Raw genomic sequence first — 21,009 nt, forward strand, 5'->3', positions numbered from 1 at the left:
TCCGTTGAGTCAGTGATGCCATCCAACCATCTCATCATATGTCAAGTATGGAGTTTCATCTTCAACATCAGTCCTTCCAATGAACACCCAGGACTGAGCTCCTTTAGGATGGACTGGTTGGATCTTCTTGCTATCCAAGGGACTCTCAAGAGTCTTCTCCAACATCTCAGTTCAAAAGCATCAATTCTTCAGTGCTCAGCTTTCTTCACAGTCCAACTCTCACATCCATACATGACCACTGGAAAAATCATAGCCTTGACTAGATTGACCATTGTTAGCAAAGTAATGTCTCTGCTTTTTAATATGCTATCTAGGTTGGTCATAACTTTCCTTCCAAGGAGTAAGCGTCTTTTAATTTCATGGCTGCAATCACCATCTGCAGTGATTTTGGAGCCCAGAAAAATAAAGTCTGACACTGTTTCCTCTGTTTCCCCATCTATTTCCCATGAAGTGATGGGACCGGATTCCATGATCTTCATTTTCTGAATGTTGAACTTTAAGCCAACTTTTTCACTCTCCTCTTTCACTTTCATCAAGAGATTCTTTAGTTCTTCGCTTTCTGCCATAAGGGTGGTGTCATCTGTGTATCTGAGGTTATTGATATTTCTCCCTGAAATCTTGATTCCAGCTTGTGCTTCTTCCAGCCCAGCGTTTCTCATGATGTACTCTGCATACAAGTTAAATAAGCAGGGTGACAATATACAGCCTTGACGTACTCCTTTTCCTATTTGGAACCAGTCTGTTGTTCCATGTCCAGTTCTAATTGTTGCTTCCTGACCTGCATACAGATTTCTCAGGAGGCAGGTCAGGTGGTCTGGTATTCCCATCTCTTAAAGAATTTTCCACAGTTTATTGTGGTACACACAGTCAAAGACTTTGGCATAGTCAATAAAGCAGAAGTAGATGTTTTTCTGGAACTATCTTGCTTTTTCCATGATCCAGCAGATGTTGGCAATTTGATCTCTGGTTCCTCTGCCTTTTCTAAAACCAGCTTGAACATCAGGAAGTTCATGGTTCACATATTGCTGAAGCCTGGCTTGGAGAATTTTGAGCATTACTTTACTAGCGTGTGAGATGAGTGCAATTGTGTGGTAGTTTGAGCATTCTTTGGCATTGCTTTTCTTTGGGATTGGAATGAAAACTGACCTTTTCCAGTCCTGTGGCCACTGCTGAGTTTTCCCAATTTGCTGACATATTGAGTGCAGCACTTTCACAGCATCATCTTTTAGGATTTGAAATAGCTCAACTGGAATTCCATCATCACCTCCACTAGCTTTGTTCATAGTGATGCTTCCTAAGGCCCACTTGGCTTCACATTCCAGGATGTCTGGCTCTAGGTGAGTGATCACACCATCGTGATTTTCTGAGTTTTTCTACAGTTCTTCTTGCCACGTCTTCTTAATATCTTCTGCTTCTGTTAGGTCCATACCATTTCTGTCCTTTATTGAGCCCATCTTTGCATGAAATTTTCCCTTGGTATCTCTAATTTTCTTGAAGAGATCTCTAGTCTTCCATTTTACTCTTTTCCTCTGTTTCTTTGCATTGATCGTTGAGGAAGGCTTTCTTATCTCTTCTTGCTATTCTTTGGAACTCTGCATTCAAATGGGTATACCTTTCCTTTTCTCCTTTGCTTTTCGCTTCCTTTCTTTTCACAGCTATATTACCTTTTGTTTTGACTTTAACCTTGGTTCTCCTTTCATTGTAACATGTCCATGAGGGCAGGGTTAGTATTTGCTGAAGGACTGAATGGAGACCAGACCTTGGAGGGCATAGATATGGTCAGTAAAAATTCTACCCATTCAGACACGAGTTTAACCATGTCATGAATGTGGTACATCACAGTGGTTAAAAGTCCTGGCTTTGGGATCAGGAGGACTTGTGTTTGAATCTCACCTCTGCCACTTACTTGCTGAGTGAGCTGAGGCAAGTTACTTAACTTCTCTGAATCCCTTCTGCAATATCATATTTATACTGACATCACAGGGCTGGTGAAAAATTTTTTTAAATGATGGATATAAAGCATTTAGCATCCTAATAAAATATGGGCTTAATAAATGGTAGCAATTATTAAATACTTAATGAAGGGGAAAGTTTGAATTATGGAATTTTTATTATAGAATTATTACTCTAATATACATGTAATAACTAAACTACACATGGTGACTATCATAATGTTTGACAAAATTATCAACAGACATTTCTGAAAAACTATTTAATTTAGGGCAATCAGTGCCATAGGCTAAAAAGAAAAGAAGGCGTGAATAACTACTTAGTTGAAGAAAGAGATCTTAGTACAACCTAGTAAATGTCTTGAAAGGTTCTCCATAAATGACTATGTAAAAATCACTTGAATTAGCATTTCAGTTGTTTGTCTGCTAGAGCTCATAAGTATTTGGAAAAAAATTTCCTGAGTATTTTACTTATAATCTGTGATATACTACTAAGGGTCTATGAAAACTCATTTTTGAAATTTATTTTAAAAAACTTTTATCGGAGTATAATTGCTTTACACTTTCTGCTGTACAACAACGTTAATCAGATGTATGTACACATATGTCCCCTTCTTCTTGAACATCCCTCCCATTTCCCCCGCCCCTCCCAAAAAGCCTCATTTTTTTGCTTCCCTGGTGGTTCAGATGGTAAAGAATCTGTCTGCAATGCAGGAGACCTGGGTTCAATCCCTGGGTTGGGAAGATCCCCTGAAGAAGGAAATGGCAACCCTGTCCAGTACTCTTGCATAGAGAAATCCCATGGACAGAGGAGCCTGGCAGGCTACAGTCCATGGGGTCGCAAAGAGTCGGACACGGCTAAAGTGACTTAGCATGCACCAGGCGCTGAGGTTTGTCAATCCCCTGGCATTATTTTATCCCTTCCTTCAGATGGAGCCAGTAATTAGAAATCTAAGTCAGTTCTGAATTAGGTATTCATGATAACTGAAGAAGGCAGCAGCTCAGAGAACATTCCAACAGAGCCCCATGACTGATACACTGGGAGGGAGCCTGGTTGACTCACAGAGAACAGCCTTGACCTTTCAACCTTGCAAATTCAAATGCAGTTTGTCATCCAATGTCAAATGAATTTGGCCGTGTGTAGGGCTGCAGGATGGAGAGATGAGAACGTGAAAGAGGGGCATTGAAAACCAAAATCCACAAAATGGTTGAGAACGCACATCATTATGCGCCTAACAAATTCCTTTTTCAAGATAATGGCCAGCCCTGTGATTCCTCAGGCAGTTCAGACTCTTAAACAGAAGAGGTCGAAGTGGGAAATTGATGCTAATTTTTTTCTCTCCTTGGCATTGGAATTATGGTTTTGTATTTCTGTTTCATCATCTCCTCTTGTCCCTTAAATGAAATCGTTCTGTTAGGAGTATTGTGGACTGAATTTCCTAGGTGGCGCTAGTGGTGGCAAAGAACGCACTGCCAATGCAGGAGATGGACGGGGCACAGGTTTGATCCCTGGGTCTGGAAGATACCCTGAAGAAGGGCATGGCAACCCACTCCAGTATTCTTGCCTGGAGAATCCCATGGACAGAGGAGCCTGGTGGGCTACGGTCCATGGGGTCGCAAAGAGCTGCACATGACTGAAGCAATTTAGCACACATGCATTGTGGTCTACCTCTCATGCTGATCACCAGAGAAGAAAGGTTGAATTGCAACTGTCTTTCTTTCATTCCAGAAACTTATTCTTTCTCTGAGGACCTTTCTGAGTGGGTCAGGAGCCAGGACTGGACAGAACTCATCCTTTGGGAGAGGCTCAGGGAACCAAACATAAAATTAAAGCACCAAATCACTCAAACTTTGTGAGGAGATGTCCTGGGGGTTTCAGAACTTCCACTATTTTTTCCATCCAGGGAATTTTCAGCAGACCTAGCATTATCCCAAAGAGCATCCTCAAAGTAAGTTTTTTTTTTTTTGGCCGTAGTTTCTAACTTGCTTAATGGCATCATTAATTGAGTAGTGGATGTAAAGACTGGAATGCACTGCAAGCCCTATGAGTTATGACATGCAGTAAGTTTTTTATTTGGCATCTGGAGTTCATTATTAACATCCATTTGAAAGCTTACAATTATGAAATAGAATGACCTTGTAAATAGCCACAAATAGTTTTCCAGTGAATTCTTTGCATGGCACACACTAACTCATGGAAGTTATTTGAATGATAAAGAGTAAAGAAAAAAAAACCTCGATGAGTTTACTCTTTCTCTTATCTATTTTATCTTGAAGTGTTTTTAAAATTTCTTTCCTCCCAAGATAAAGGAAATATTCAAAAGTCCCACCTCCACTTGTCAGAGACACTTCTTATAAGGGTTGCCTCTATAATTACAAAGAGGATTCCTCTCCTTCATTAGTGGGGAACTCAATGGCCAGAAATTCGCCATGACTCAGAGTAATTATGCTCTTGAATATTTGGAAAGATAAACTTTTTTCTAAAAAGAGTGATCATGAAAATCATACTTCTTGCTTTCTTCCCCACTTTTATTGATATGAAGCTGGGTTTAAACCATAACAGGAAAAGAGACTTCTCTGGTGGTCCAGTGGTTAAGACTCTGTGCTGTGAATGCAGGGGGCCGAAGTTCAATCCCTGGTTGGAGAAGTAAGATCCTACATATCCAGTTGTTGTTGTTTAGTCACTAAATTGTGTCTGATACTTTGTGACCCCATGAACTGCAGCATGCCAGGCTTCCCTGTCCTTCCCTATTTCCCTAATATGTATCTTTTAGGATTTAAAATAGCTCAGCTGGAATTCCATCACCTCCACTAACTTTGTTTGCAATAATGCTTCCTAAGGCAACTTGACTTCACACTCTAGGATGTCTGATTTAGATGTTGTGGTTAACCAGGTCATTAAATGAGAATAATAATGATAACAATCATACCTGGCTCACTGGGCTGCTATGAGGAATAAATGAAACAATGTTGGTTAAATGTTTAGTATCTGATATCAAAAGGGCAGACAACAATGGTAATTACTAATCTGTGCATCCTGTAAATGTCACCTGCTTTGTATCCATCCTCAGTTCACAGGTCTCCATGGAGATGTCATACTCCCTCTTAGTAGGTAACAACTTTTACAGTTTACTGTTCTCAGACTTCTAGTAATATTAATACTTCCTTGGCAACTAAGGGAGTGGGGGTGGGGAGCGGAGACAACTGCTTTCAAGACAGAAACAGAATACTATAGTTAAGTCACTCATGACAGACAATTTCAAGTGCATTGTTCATATGTGTCTTTCTTGCATTCATGTTAAACACCGGGCAACAGAGCTGTGAATAAAGAAAAAAGAAAAACACTGAAAGGAAGAGACAGCCTGGCAGGAGTGTGTGTAAAGGAATCAGATTCTCTGCTGTTTTCATTTTTTTTTTTTTTGATGTGGACCGTATTTATAGTCTTTATTGAATTTGTTTACAATATTGCCTCTGTTTTGTGTTTTGTTTTTTTGGGCTCAATCCATGTGGGATCTTAGATCTCCAGTCAGGGATAGAACCTGAACCCCCAGCATTGGAAGGTGAAGTCTTAACCACTGGACCATCAGGGAAGTCCCTCTGCTGTTTTCTTGAACCAAAATAACATGAGTTGGATATTGCTGTTCTTTACTTGGAAAGTGAAGGGGAAAGAAAATGTCCAATGTAAAAGTTCACTGAAGAGAATATGTATCGACATTTGAACTCTGATATGAGTATTTACTTATCTTTCCAAAAACGGAGTAGGGACATACTCACTTTTCCCTAATTTCACAATTGTGAACAGGTCGTACTCTTGCCTGGAAATCCCATGGACGGAGGAGCCTGGTGGGCTGCAGTCCATGAGGTCGCTAAGAGTCGGACACGACTGAGCAACTTCACTTTCACTTTCATTTAAGACATCAGAGCCGCCAGCCTGGCAGGAGAGCTCAGGAATGCTGGAAAAAGTCTTAATGCACTTGCACCACCATCCCTATCTTAACCTCAGCAGTTATCAAAAGAGGACTCCAGTTGGGTTCCTCTCTGCTCCCTGCACCCCAGAGGGCAAACCGTGTCTCAGTGGGGAGCACCAGGGTCTCCCTTCACTCCAGATTCCTTAATCGGGTTCCTCAAGACTATTCGGAGAAGGCTCAAACACAGTGGTGATTTTCTTTGTTGTCAGGAGCCTGCAAGCCCCCCTTTCATCTTATTAAAATTATACCCTTTCTGCCAAGATTGAAAAGAAAATCAGGAATTTGTAACTGTATCTCACTCAACCCCTTCCAAACTGGGGAGAGTGTTTGATCAGCCCTTCTCGGCTTACAGAACTATCCTGTAGGGCGTCTGTTTCCCACACCCGCCCTCCCCCCACGCCAAGATGGGAACCATCTTCAAGGATTAAAATAAAGATTAAACTCCAAGTGGCAGACATGGGGTTCAGAGCTTTATACACATTACTTCCTTAACACTCCCAACACCCCCCAAGAAGGAGGTGTTAGTATTATTGTATGTGTGTTTTTTTTTAACATCTCAATTTTCCAGATGACACTTGGGGAAGCAAAGAAACCTGACCACAGTTAAACAGCTACCAAGTTTCAGGGTGGAGATTTGACCCCAGGCAGCCTGATATCAGGGCTTCCGGGAGATGTGAATTCAGTTCCTGGGTCAGGAGTATCCCTTGGAGGAGGGCATGCAACCCACTCCAGTATTCGCTTGGAGAATCCCACAGATAGAGGAGCCTGGCAGGCTATAGTCAATAGGGCTGCAAAGAGTCAGACACAACTGAAGCAACTTGGTACGCGTGCAGCCTGACATCAGACCCTAAGTGTTAGCCTCTATTCTAACCTGACTCTCAGAACTCCATCTGGCTGGGCAAAGATACTCACTATGTGACTAGAAGATCTAACGTCCACTCTGATAGCAACACACGTGACAGCCAGCAACCAACTGGCCATGTGGGGCTTCAGTCTGGCCCCCTGAGGCCACCTCCCTGACCCTGGGCTGGATCTCAGGAGGGATAGTCCAAATAGGATTGGTAGTTGGGGGGTGGATAGTCATCTGAAATTGTTTCAAGTTTATGTGCCAAATCTTCTAAAATGTAAATCAATTTTTGAATGCACTTAATCTTCTAAAATACATTTGTATTAAATTACATTGACTTGTCATGGGTCAGAATGCCCTTTCTTTTCATCCATCTTTTTATTGTTGCCAAAACAATGCTCTATAAGTATAGACTTCAAATCTGTCACAGCCCCCAGAGTTATCAACTTTAGGATGAGCTCCTTGATGGCATTGTTTCACCAGGCCATTTTTGGGAGATAGGTTTTTGGCTTCTCTTCATGTGCATGTTATCTAGGATTATTCTCGTTTGTGGAGTTGTAGAAAAATGACAGGCTGATATCTCTTTAGTATGAGATTAACAAATGACCCAAGAAAAACACTCCATGCATCAAAAGCATTCTTCCCCTCATCTGTCCATTTTATATAGGTGTCCACTTATATTCCGAGGAAAGTAAGTTGTGTCCGTAAATGTGAACTCACACATTTCCTGTGTTTAGCTCAACAGTTTGGTGGAATCATCAGGTTCTGGTGGCAATTTCTATACTTTTTTAAACACAGGCATCAATCAGGATACAGACCATAAGCATTCTGAAAAAGCTGTACATTAAGAGGTAAAAACTGCTTGAGGAATCACAAATATTTATTCTAAAGCAGACCTTAGTTCAGTTAGGGCTATTTGCTGACAGTGATCATCTATTCAACACCCCAAACCTATCCCAATAGGAGCTAGTTTATAATTCCAATGGGCAGTCCACGCTTATTTTCAAAGGAGAAAAATCCAGATAGAAAAAACAAATACATGTTAAGCACTTGAAATTATATGACTGATTATGTGGGTCTACAATGGACCTAAAGGAGCTTTATAAAGTGTTCCTGATGACCAGGTGTTGTGGAGCTGCTTGTCAGCAGCCATGTGGCACAATGGGAACCCCCTACTATCATCATCAATGAAAGTGTCCATACATAACAGCCCCATGTAACCTCATCTTTCAAGGCGCTAATGAGATCATGTGACTGTAAGTGCTTTATAAACCACAAATTACTACAAAGATGCCAGTGATTATTTAAATTTTGAATATACCTTAAGGTTTATAATATTCCTCCTGATTTCCTGAGGTGGGAAAGTTAAACTCTCTCTCCCCTGATGCTTCACATCCTAAATGGAGTGAAGAAGGAGGAATTAGGGACAGTTGACTTTGTTCACACAGCTCTCCTCAAGTGCCCAACACAAATGGCCCATCAGTTAGATGCTGTTTATGGCTGAGTCTGAGTAGGGCAGGTATGGACCTGCCCATGAGCATTTTTTGAGCTGGAAGGACATTCAAGATGACATTTTCAAAGAAGCTGTACTGTGATGGAGAAAGCAGGGACATGGGATTCAGGACAGCGCAGGTTCAAATACAGGCTGTGGAACCTGAGAGCTCTGGGAACTTGGGTAAGTTATTAAATCACAATTTCTCTGTCTGTGAAAGGGAAAATAATACCCTCATCTTGCCGGACACAGTCGCGAATTCTTGACCTGAAAGAAACGCTAAAATCATCAATGGCCAGCACAGCTGGGTGAGAAAAAAAGTCCCACAGATTAATCAGGAGATTAATAAAGAGAAAAATATTGACAAATCTTAAGTTTCTAGTACTCCAGATATTTAAAACAGATAAAGATGATCTCAAGCATATTTGGTGTTCCTGAAGTAGAGAATTCAAAAATATGGGACAGAAAGAGTGAATACTCAAAGATGCAATGAAAGAAAAAATTTCCAGGGGACTGAACCAGCACCCCTGCATTGAAAAGTCAAGTCTTAACCACTGGACTGCCAGGCAAGTCCTTCCTCAGGCTATCTTGAGGAAGGTTTTCTCCTCTCGACCTAGACCTTCCTCCTCCCGACAGAGGTACAGCGGGTCTCTCTTCCATCCCCTTTCCCTTCAGGGATGCCTTATGTATGCAGGAGCGATGCCTTGTTCTGCCTGGCAGTAAAGGCCTGACTGAGCAGGTGAGCCTGAGGTTGTCGCACATCAGCGATACCTGATGTGCATTTGCTCAATTCTCATGTTCAGTGTTAGGAAATCCACTGCCGCCGTACATTTCAGGCAGCATTTCCTTTCCAAGTTTTATCAGCAAACAAAGCGAATATTCTCATTTTCATCTGCTTGAATACTTATCTCAAAACTGCTTCCAAACTCAAGCAGGGACAAGTTGAGGCTCTCACTGGGTGCTTTCTAACCCCCAAAACAAAGACTCACTCTTGAATCTGTTGCAGCTTCTAGCAAAGCTCATCGTACAGACACTCAAAAAGCATTTATCAAATAGAATCCAAAGGTGTAACTGATGTGCATAAAATTGACAGACTAAAATTTTTCTTAATGCTTATGTGTATCAACTATAAAAATAATTATCTTAGTGTCTCTGTGAGACTAACAAAATACAATATATTTCATATATAACAGAAAACGTTTATTTCCTATTTACATTTCCATTTTTATGTAAATCATTGCACATCATATCACATATCAAAAAAGAAAAGAAAGGAAAAATATAAACTTTAAAAGTCAGTGAAGAAAGCATCATAGTGTATGATAATCAGCAGTCTCGAAGCTCTCGTTTCTTGCTCTTTTTAGATTTTTTGCTTGTTTCTTGACGAATGGTGTCATACTCCAAAATGGCCATGTTGGAAAGTCTCTGTAAGTACTGAGATGATGCTCCAGCGAGAGGATCGCTGAAGCCAGAACCTGTAAACAAACAACAAACAAAAAACACTTATTACAATTGAATTAAGCACACATGAACGATACTCTCTTTAGAGTACAAATGAAGTATCTTTTCCTCAAATGACCATTAAACACCGCTAGGCTGCCGTCTATGGGGTCACACAGAGTCGGACACGACTGAAGCGACTTAGCAGCAGCAACAGCAGTTCTTCATATAACACATTCTTTGAAGTAGAGATGAAAGCCACTTAAGTTTCTAAGCGAGTGGAATGGCAAAGTGAAAGCATTCAGTCGTTCAGTCCTGTCCAGCTCTTTGTGACCCCATGGACTGTAGCCCGCCAGGATCTTCTGTCCATGAGGATTCTCCAGGCAAGAATACTGGAGTGGGTTGCCATTCCCTTCTCCACAGGATCTTCCTGACCCAGGAATCGAACCTGGGTCTCCTGCACTGCAGGCTGATTCTTCACCGCCTGAGCCACAGGGATGACAAGTCATCCAAAAAATATTGAACTCAAAAATGCTCAATGCCGGTATTTAATGATATAAAACTAAATCAGAGTTTGTTATCATCTCCAAATAAAACCATTTCTCATAAATGTTAAGTGAAGTAAAACAGTAAAGTTATAAAATAAGTCACTCACTGAAACAGCAATAATGAAGTTTCTATTATAGGAGAATAATAATAATAATAGATAACATTAATTGAATGATCTCTTGTATGTCGAGTATTTTTCATCTATATCATCTACACATCAATACTATGAAGTCAGTAACTAGTACTGTCTTGGATTACAGATTTAAAAAAGAGTTTAGAAATTGTTAGAGGCAGGATTTAAATCAAGATCCATCATTCAAAGTTCCTATGTAATATGTATAAATTCTTCTATTTAGAAACATACAAGGCTTTAATAGTAATAGACTGATCCATATTTCTTTAAAATACTATTATTTAACTGCAGTTTCAAGTGCCAAAAATAAAAACTGTCTTCAGTTCTCCAATGTAGTTGGTATTTTTGTTTGTTTTATTTCAGTGTGTAATTAGAGTGGAAATTTCAGAGAAAGAGTAGAGGGGAAGAGCTGAGCAGGATTCCAGTTCTTAGCAGTACAATGAACTGGACACTTAAGAGTCTCTGGCTGCAAAAAGTAGATTCTAAGAATTATTGGAGAAGGAAATGACAATCCACTGCAGTATTCTTTCCTGGAAAATCCCATGGACAGAGGAGAAAACAGGGCTACAGTCCATGGGGTCAAAAAGAGCCGGACACAACTGAGAGACTGAGCACTGAGCAAGCATTAAGCAAACCTCAAAACAATTCAAAGAACTGGTATCATACAGACCAATGAAATTAAATTGGAAACTAACAATAAATTCTAAGATTCTCAAATATTTAGAAACATATACACATTCTAAACTATTCACTCATCAAAAATAAACTGTAATAAACATTAAAAATACTTGTAACTAACTGATAAAGAAAAATTACAAAACTTGTGTGATGTAGCAAAAGTTGTACATAGAAAGGTTTATACCTTAAGATTCCTGTTTTAGAAAAGAAGATTGAAAATTAATAAGCTCAATATAAGACATACATTAGGAAAAGAACAACCCAAAGAATATGGATGTGCTTAGTCGCTCGGTGGCGGGTGACTCTTTTCGAGCCTGTGGATTGTAGCCCACCAGGCTCTTCTGGCCATGAAGTTTTCCAGGCAAGAATACTGGAGTGGGTTGCCATTTCCTTCTCCAAAAGAATATGGAAGAAGGATGTAATACAGGAAAGAAAATTCAATGAAGTAGAAAACAAACTTACAAAAAGAAAAATTTTTTTAAAGATAAAAATTCTTCCTTGAAAAAACTAATAAAAAAGGGAAATTCTCTGGTTCAATTAATTAAGAAAAAAAACAGAAGACCTAAATAACTAATATTAGGAGAAGTACAGATGGAACAAAAACTAAACTTCATGCCAATAAATTTGAAAATGTAGACAAAACTGCAAAATTCTAGAAAATATAACTTACCAAAATTGATGGAAGGAGAATTACAATGCCTTAAGAGTCCTAAAATTAAAATGATTGAATTAATATTAAAAAATTCCTCTAAAGAAAACAAGTGATCCAAATAATTTTACAAATGAACTCTATCAGACTTTCAAGGTAGAAATCATTCCAATTTTAGGTCATATCCTTCAGAGAAAAGAAAAAGCAGAATACTCCCCAGTTTATTTCATGAAGGCATTATAATCTTGACACTGAATTCAGGCAAAGAGAAAATTAGTGGTAGTCTCACTCATTAAGATAGATTTTAAAAACCTAGCAAAATATTAAATATGGTAGTACACAAAATGATAATGAATTATGCCTTAAATGTGGGTATCCCAGGGATGTAAAACTGGCTGAACATTAAAAAAAAATCTACAAATGTCATTTTTCACATTAGAAAATTAAACAGAAAATCACAAGATCATTTCAATCAATTCAGAAGAAAATGTTTGATAAAATTAAACTTTCATTTGTTTTTAAAATAAAAAACTCTGAGCAAATTAAAGAGAATTTCTTTATCTTGATAAAGGATATCTATGCAAAACATACACTACACATCATTCTTTATGAGAAAACATTAAGGGAGTTTCCTTTAAAATCAGAAACAAGTCAAAGATGCCTATTTTTCATTTCTATCCACCACTGTATTGGTGGTCCTAGTCAGCTTAGTAAAATTAGAGAAATGAAAGCTTGGGTGGGGGGTAGGAAAAACCTTTGGAAAGAAAGAATAAAACTGACATCATTCACATATGGTAATCTACACAAAGAACTAAAAAATTATATATTTCATATATTAATATATATACACAATATAAAACATAAATCAAGAAATAACAAGAGACTTTATCAAGGTGGATGACTGGAAGATTAAATTGTAAAAATTAACTACATTTCCAAATATCTGCAAGAGAAAGCTATAAATTTTAATCGTAAAAGAATTATGGCAGACTACTAATGATCTTTTCAAAACTTTTTACTCTTTCCAAAACAGAATTTTAGCTGAGGACAAGGCCAGCTAAAAGGGAGAGATTACCTTTCTCAGCTTGCTTTAGAGCTAAGTATAGCTTTGTTAGTGAGTGTGAACCAATACGATATGAGCAAACGTGCAAATTTTAAAACTATAGTCCTCTTATCCTAGACTTCTGGACTTACTGTTTTTGTGGGATGTATTTGATAACTGCTTCAATCTCCTCAATAGTTCTACTACAGCTCTGCACAGCCTGTCCCTTGTTCATGATTCAGTCTGGGTAGGCTGTACGTTTCTATGAACTTACCCATTTTTTTCTAGGTTCCCCAATTTGTTGACATAATTGTTCACAGTAGCTTCTTATAATCCTTTTTATTTCTGTAATCAGTTATGATGTCTCCTCTTTCATTCCAAATTTTAACTATTTGTGTCTTCTCTGTTTTTTTCTAGTGTAACCGAGGATTTGTCAACTTTATCTTTTCTAAAAATTGAGTCTTGGTCCTGTTGATTTGTTTTCTGTTCTGTTTCACTTTGTTGTTTTTGCTGTTTAGTCACTGAGTCATGTCCCACTCTTTTGCAACCCCATGGACTGTAGCCCACCAGGCTCCTCTGTTCATGGGATTTCCCAGGCAAGAACACCAGAATAAGTTGCCACTTTCTTCTCCAGGGGATCTTCCCAACCCAGGGATCAATCCTGCATCTCCTGCAATGCAGGCAGATTCTTGTCACTGAGTCACCAAGGAAGCTCATTTGTCTTTTCTCTAATGTTTATTATTTTCTTCCTTCTGCTAAGTTTGGGCTTAATTTATTCTTCTTTTTCTAATTCCTTGAGGTGTAAGTTTATGTGGTTCACTCAAGATCCTTTTTTTTTTAATGTGTTTGCCACTATAAATTTCACTTAGCACATTGCTTTTGCTGCAATCTATAGGTATGTTGCATTTTTAAATTTTTATTTGTTCCCAGATATTTCAAAATTCCCTTGTGACTTCTTCTTTGACCCATTAGTTGTTTGAGTGTACTGTTTACTGTAGGTTTTTTAAAGACCATCTTTATCAAATTAAGAAAGTTCCCTTCTACTCATAGTTTGCTAAAAATATTTTTAATCATGAATATTGAATCCTATTAAAATATCTTTTACAATTATTAAAGAGAACATATGCAGTTTCTCCTTTATTCTATTAACAAGATGATAGACATCAATTGCTTTTCTAATGTTAAATCAATCTCACATTTCTTAGATAAATCTGACATGGTATGTTGCATTATCCTTCTTATATATCACTGAATTTGAATTGATAAGTCTTGTTTAGAATTTTTATTTCTATTTTCTTAAGAAAAATTGGTCTATAATTTTAAGTTTCTTATAAGGTCAAAGCTAGGTTTTAGAATCAAGGTTAGTGACCTGATAAAATGGGTCTTCAAGTGTTCCTTCTTTTCCTATTTTCTGGAATTATTTATATCACACAGCTTTTTAAAATTGAATGTTGGATAAAGAAGTTATGATACATATATACAATGGAATATTTCTCAGCCATAAGAAGGAATGAATGTGAGTCAGCTGAACTGAGGTGGATGAACCTAGAGCCTGTTATACAGAGTGAAGTAAGTCAGAAAGAGAAAAACGAATATCGGATATTAACACATAACATATGTGGAATCTAGAAGAATGGTACTGATGAACCTATTTGCAGGCAGGAATAGAGATGCAGGTGCAGGGGAAGGACTAGAGGACACAGGGGGGAAAGGAGAGGGTGGGACAGACAGAAAGCAGCATCAACATACATGCATTACCTTGTGTAAAGCAGGTGACCAGTGGGAAGCTGCGATATAGCACAGGGAGCTCAACCCAGAAGGGTGGGATGAGGGGTGGGTGGGAAAGAGGCTCCAGAGGGAGGGGATATGCGTAGACTTATGACTGATTTGTGTTGCTGTATGGCAGAAATCAACACAACAGTTGTAAAGCAATTATCCTCCAATTAAAAATAAATATATAAATGCTGGAAGAATTTACCAGTGCCAATTCTGCTAGGTTGTGGTTTCTTTTTTTTTATATGATACTGATAATCTCTCTCTCTCCTGTCAGTCTTGCTAGACATTTATCAATTTTATTCATGTTTTTAAAAAACTAACATTTGGCTCTTGTTGATTTTTCCTGATTGAATATTTGTTTTCTACTTTGTTGATTTTTGCTCTTGATTACTTTTTAATTTTCTTTGAATTTAATATGCTGTTCTTTTGTTAAATTCTTGAGATTAATATTAAAATCATTGCTTATTAAGCCTTTCATCTTTTCTAATACAGGTACTTCATGCTTTAAGTTTCCCTAAAAGCTATGTTTTTACTATACCTGAGGAGTTTTGACGTATCATATTTTCATCATCCTTCAGTTCAAACTAATATGTAAATTCCACTGTATTTCTCCTTTGACTCACAAGTTACTTAAAAGTACATTTCTTAATACCCAAACCTCTGTGGGATTTTATAATTATTTTTAAGTACTGATTTCTAGTTTAATTCCACTGCAGTCTTATTTGATATTTGTTTTAAAATCTCCTATAATGTCTACTTTCCTTTTCATTATATTCCTTTGATCTTTGTGTATTTTATGTTAATAGAGCATACAAATTTAGGATGGTTAAATCTTTCTGTTGTATTAATCCTTCTGTTACTATGAAATATCACTCTACTGTGCATAATACTTCCTGCTTTGAAGTTTATTTTGTTTGATGTTAGTGTAGCTATAACAAGCTTTATTTTAATTACCATTTACATGGTTTATATTTTTCTATCCTTTTATTTTCGATCTTTCCTGCCCTTTTAAGGTGTGCTTCTTATAACCTGGGTTGAGAAAATCCCCTGGAGAAAAAGGAAAGGCTACCCACTCCAGTATTCTGGCCTGGAGAATTCTATGGACTCTATAGTCCATGGGATCGCAAAGAGTCGGACATGACTGAGCGACTTTCACTTCACTTCACTTCACTTCTTATAACCAGCATATAATTATTTTTATTAGTCTGATGGGTTTTGTTTTTAGCTGAAATATTTAGTCCACTTATATCCAATGTATTTATTGTATGTTTAATTTTAATATTACTAGTTGTTTTCTATTTGTCCTATTTCATATTTCTTTTTTTCCTCTTTTCTTGCTTTGAGATGATTAAATATTTTTTACTTTTCTATTTCCCTATAATCTTGTTACTTGTATCCTTTTCTTTTAGTGGTTATCATACAGATTTTATCGTACCTCTTTGACATATTACAATTGACTTTTTAAAAGAAATTTTATTTCTTGGTTGTGCTATGTGGTGTATGGGATCTTCTCCCCAATCAGGAAGCATAGAGTCTTAACCATTGGACCACCAAGGGGAAGTCCCTACAATCTACTTTAACTTAATTACTATATTTCAAATAATGCAAGGAGCTTACAACATTTTAACTCCATGTATGCCCCATCCCACTTCTATGGTATTACTGTATTTCATTTCTACATATATTTTAAACTTCTTAAGATAATCCTACTGCTACTGCTTCTCTTTCCTTTACAAGTTGTCATGCTTTCATCTTGTATCATTATTTCTTTAATATTTCTTTTAGTGTAGCTCTACTGACAATTAAATCTTTCAACTTCCATTTGAATAATAATGTCTTTATTTTGTTTTTACTTTTAAGGATATTTTCATTGTATATTCAAATTGAGTTTGGCAGTTACTGTCATTCAGCACTTGAAAATACCACTGCTTTGTCTTCTTGCTTCCATTGTCTCCATTGGAAAGTCAGTTGTATGTCTTACCATTGCTCTGCAGAAGAGAACTTATCTTTTTTCTTTTTTTTTTTAATATTTAGCCTTTTTACTATAATGTGACTAACTATGATTTTCTTTGTTGCTATTCTGCTGGAGGTTCATAGAATTTTTGTATCCATTGTTTGGTATTTTTCAGTCAATTTGGGAAATTCTCAGCCAGTAAGTAAATACTGCTTGTCTCACTTTCTCTTGCTCCTCTTAATCTGGAATTAGAATTATACATGTGTAAAGTAGTTTTATCTTATCACATATTGTCTTTGCATATTCTGTTCTGTATTATCTTTCTCTCTTCACTTTAATTGGGTACTTTCATAATGCTCTATCTTTCATTTTACTAATCCTATAATATAGTTTTCCATATTTTACCAATTTTATTGAGGCATATATGATACAAATTGTGTATGTTTAAAATATACCACTGATGACTTGCTTCCCTGGTAAGACAGTAAAGAAACCGCCTACAATGCAGGAGACCTGGGTTCGATCCCTGGGTTGGGAAGATCCCCTGAAGAAGGAAATGGCAACCCACTCTAGCATTCTTGCCTGGAGAATTCCACAAACTGAGGAGCCTGGCAGACTATGGTCCATAGGGTCGCAATGAGTCAAACACTGAGCAACTCTCACTCACTCACTCACTCACTGATGACTTGATATACATATACATTGTAAAATGATTATCATAATTAAGTTAGTTAACACATCAATCATCTTACTTGTTTACCTTTTTGAGGAGCAGAGGAGATGAGAACACTTAAAATTCTACTTGCTCAGCAAACTTCAATACACCAAATAGTATTACTAACTTCAGTCACCATGCTGTACATTATATCTCCAAAACAGCTCCCCATTTTCCTCAGTCCCCACTCACTGATAACCACTATTCTACCCTGTCTCTGTTTGACATTTTAAAAAATTCTACATATAAGTGATACCATGCGGTATTTGTCTTTCTCTATCTGACTTATTTCACTTGTATAAAGTGTTCTGGGTTCATCCACACTGTTACAAAGGTAGGATTTCCTTATTTTTTTTATGTCAAAGTAATATTCCATTGGGTATATATATATACACTACATCTTCTTTATCCATTTATCTGTCAATGGACACCTAGGTTGTTTCCATATCCTGGCTGTTGTGAATAATGCTGCAGTGAATATGTGAGTTCAGATCTCTTTGAGATATGGATTTCATTTCTTTTGGAAATATATCCAGTACTGAGATTGATGGATTACATGGTAGCTTTATTTTTAATTTTTTTGAGGAACCTCCATACTGTTTTCCATATTGCCTGGCGGGGTACAGTCCATGGGGCTGCAAGAATCAGACACGACTTAGTGACTAAACAACAACAAATCATAAGGACCAGGTGGTCTCCAAACAATGATGAAGACCTTCCCTGACATATTCCTGACACCCATGAGAATAGTTACCCATTCATAAATCTTGACTTAGGAATGTTCTTCCTGTTTCTAAGCATATACCCCCATACGCTAGGTTAACTATAAATTTGTCCAACAGCCACTCGGTAATGCAGAGTGCAGCTACAGATGTTTCCAGTCATCGTTCACCCTGGAACTCCCACCCTGTGAATAAGTCACCATATAATAAGCTGATCCATTGATTCAATGGCACTGTCTGCCTTGGTTTTCAGTCTCAAGGTGCCTCCTCATTTTGAGAGGTACTGTTTATTCGCTCCATCTTCCAACATGACATGATAAAGGCATGTATATAGTGAACACAACATGCACTTAAGTTGATAAAACAAGCACAGCTTAAAAGAAAAATTGACAAAACAAAGACAATTAAGTCAGTGGAAAGAAAGGAAGTTTTAAAAAAGATAAGTATTTTCACACCCTTCATAAGACAAGTCGTAGGAGAAAAAGATGATCCAGCTTACCTTTTGATTTCTCCTGAAGTGGTGTCACAGTACATGTGGGCTTAGTCTTCTTTAACCTAAAATTATATATTTTCATAAATTCACTTTATATAAATCCAGGGTACATTAATTTTTTAAAATACTTTGAGACAAGAAGCTTGCTTTCAGTGAAATTCACTTGTTGAAGGACATCATATAAAAATTAAATAAACATTAAAGGAAGGAAACTCCTCCCATCACAAATAACCACATCAGAGGCAGGTATGAACCAACTCAGTATCTTGGTTTTTGCTAACAAATTTTACCAACGGGTGAGTGCTATGTCATCCTTTTCCCACCTTTATCTGAACTTATAACTAATCATGATTCAGGGAATGCTAGAGGAAGGGACTTAAGATTAATTAGCATAATATTTAGATATGCCAGATACCAGTTCAGTTCAGTCGCTCAGTCAACTCTTTGCGACCCCATGGACTGCAGCACGTCAGGCTTCCCTGTCCATCACCAACTCCTGGAGCTTGCTCAAACTCATGTCCATCGGGTGGTGATACCATCCAACCATCTCATCCTCTGTCATTCCCTCCTCCTCCTGCCTTCAATCTTTCCCAGCATCAGGGTCTTTTCCCATGAGTCAGTTCTTCATATCAGGTGGTCAAAGGATCAGAGCTTCAGCTTCAGCATCAGTTCTTCCAATGAATATTCAGGACTGATTTCCTTTAGGATCTCCTTGCAGGCCAAGGGACTCTCAGAAGTCTTCTCCATCACCACAGTTCAAAAGCATCAATTCTTCAGCACTCAGCTTACTTCATGGTCCAACTCTCACATCCATACATGACTACTGGAAAAACCATAACTTTGACTAGACAGAACTTGGTCAGCAAAGTAATGTCTCTGCTTTTTAATATGCTGTCTAGGTTGGTCATAGCTTTTTTTCCAAGGAGCAAGCATCTTTTAATTACATGGCTGCAGTCACCATTTGCAGTGATTTTGGAGCCCAAGAAAATAAAGTCTCTCACTGTTTCCATTGTTTCCCCATCTATTTGCCATGAAGTGATGGGACTGGATGCAATGTTTTTTGAATGTTGAGTTTTAAGCCAGCCTTTTCACTCTTTTTAAGCCAGATACCAACTATCAGTTATTTGTGCTCTTTTTACCTATTAATTACCACAATTGGAATTTTGTCATAATCAACTTCTATTCCTACAAATAACCTAGATAATGAGTAAGTTATTAGAGGAAATACATCATGATCAAATTGGCCGTAGGTAAGATAACTCATAAGCATTCCAAATTTCTTGTAAGTACACTAAACTTACAAACCAGCTATAACTTTTTTCCCCTCTATCCAATCAAAACATATATTCATTCTTAATCCATGTAATACACTAAACAAAGTCAGCCTACATGGCTGCTTGGAGGTATCGGAGCAACTTATTACCATGGCAACATCACCTCTCCTAGACATCAAATATGGGTACAGTTGAGGTAAGTATACCTAGTATTTACACTGAGGTTGGAACTCAAGACCAGCCTTACTGATTGCTATGTAATAAGCTTTTAGTGGTCCCTAAGGATACTCCTCAGAAAAAAAAAAAAAAAAGGATACTCCTCAGATTCTCTTGCACCTTCTGAGAGACAATTTAAATTCTATGATTAATCTTCTTAGTGTGAAGGGCTTTGTGCATGCCTGTGCTAAGTCGCTTCAGTTGTGTCTGATTCTTTGCGACCCTATGGACTACAGCCCACCAGGCTTCTCTATCCATGGAGATTCTCCAGGCAAGAACACTGGAGTGGGTTGCCATGCCCTTCTCCAGGGGATCTTCCTGACCTAGGGATCGAACCTGCGTCTCCTACATCTCCTGCCTTGGCAGATGGGCTCTTTACCACTAGCGTCACGTCCTCAAAAAACACAGAACATACATTTTTAAAAAAACAGTATCAAATATCAGAACAAATATCTTGTGCTTGGCTGCATAGAACTTTTAAAGATAACACTGGTGAGTTGAGAGGTCATATTGTGTCAGTTTCATAATATTAATTTAATGGAATTAAACTTACAAATCATTGCTTCAGGTCTGCTAGTATGACAGCTGATGGCAGTTTATCATATCATATGCAGAATAGTCAACTGTAACTTTTAAATGCACTTCACCTCTAGGACTATTTTCAATTACATTACCACAATACATCATCTTGCAGTTCACTGAAAAATTTTATCACTAAAGAAACTTAAAAACACATTAAAAACACATTAAACTTTTATCAGAGTATAAAATCAAATATCCATATATACAGAGATTTTTTTTTTTTTAAGGGTAAGGGATTGTATACAAGACAGACAAAAATGAGTACTTTCCTGCTTTGCCAAGACTGTCCTTTCACAGGGCGTTGTGCAATATGTAGAGGAGAATAAAATACTTGTAGGCAACTTGATATGTTCTCAGTAGAATGGCTAAAATAAAGACACAGGAAAAAGAAATAATATTTACGTCCACCAAGCACAAACGCTGGGCTGGAAGAAACACAAGCTGGAATCAAGATCGCCGGGAGAAATATCAATAACCTCAGATATGCAGATGACACCACCCTTATGGCAGAAAGTGAAGAGGAATGAAAA

The 21,009-nt window shown here is 37.6% G+C and overlaps 1 protein-coding gene across 6 annotated transcripts in view; it reads right to left on the reverse strand.

Annotated features, from left to right (window-relative positions):
* Positions 1-9,434: 9,434 nt before the first annotated feature.
* The window catches only part of C14H8orf89 (chromosome 14 C8orf89 homolog), a 30,242-nt gene continuing 18,667 nt past the window's right edge, over positions 9,435-21,009 (reverse strand). For 3 of the 6 annotated variants that reach the window (XM_061438989.1, XM_061438987.1, XM_061438988.1), the window contains exons 4-7: positions 20,748-20,844; positions 18,414-18,468; positions 11,727-11,765; positions 9,435-9,731 (exon numbers count right to left, since the gene is read on the reverse strand). In XM_061438989.1, the coding sequence (XP_061294973.1) occupies positions 9,583-9,731; positions 11,727-11,765; positions 18,414-18,468; positions 20,748-20,844 (340 nt within the window). In that variant the 3' untranslated portion in view covers positions 9,435-9,582. Of the gene's footprint in view, positions 9,732-11,726; positions 11,766-18,413; positions 18,470-20,747; positions 20,845-21,009 lie in introns of all 6 variants that reach the window. The other 3 variants (XM_061438990.1, XM_061438991.1, XM_061438992.1) reach the window with 3 other exon arrangements.

This window comes from Bos javanicus, chromosome 14, assembly GCF_032452875.1.
Source record: "Bos javanicus breed banteng chromosome 14, ARS-OSU_banteng_1.0, whole genome shotgun sequence".
Classification (NCBI taxonomy): domain Eukaryota; kingdom Metazoa; phylum Chordata; class Mammalia; order Artiodactyla; family Bovidae; genus Bos; species Bos javanicus.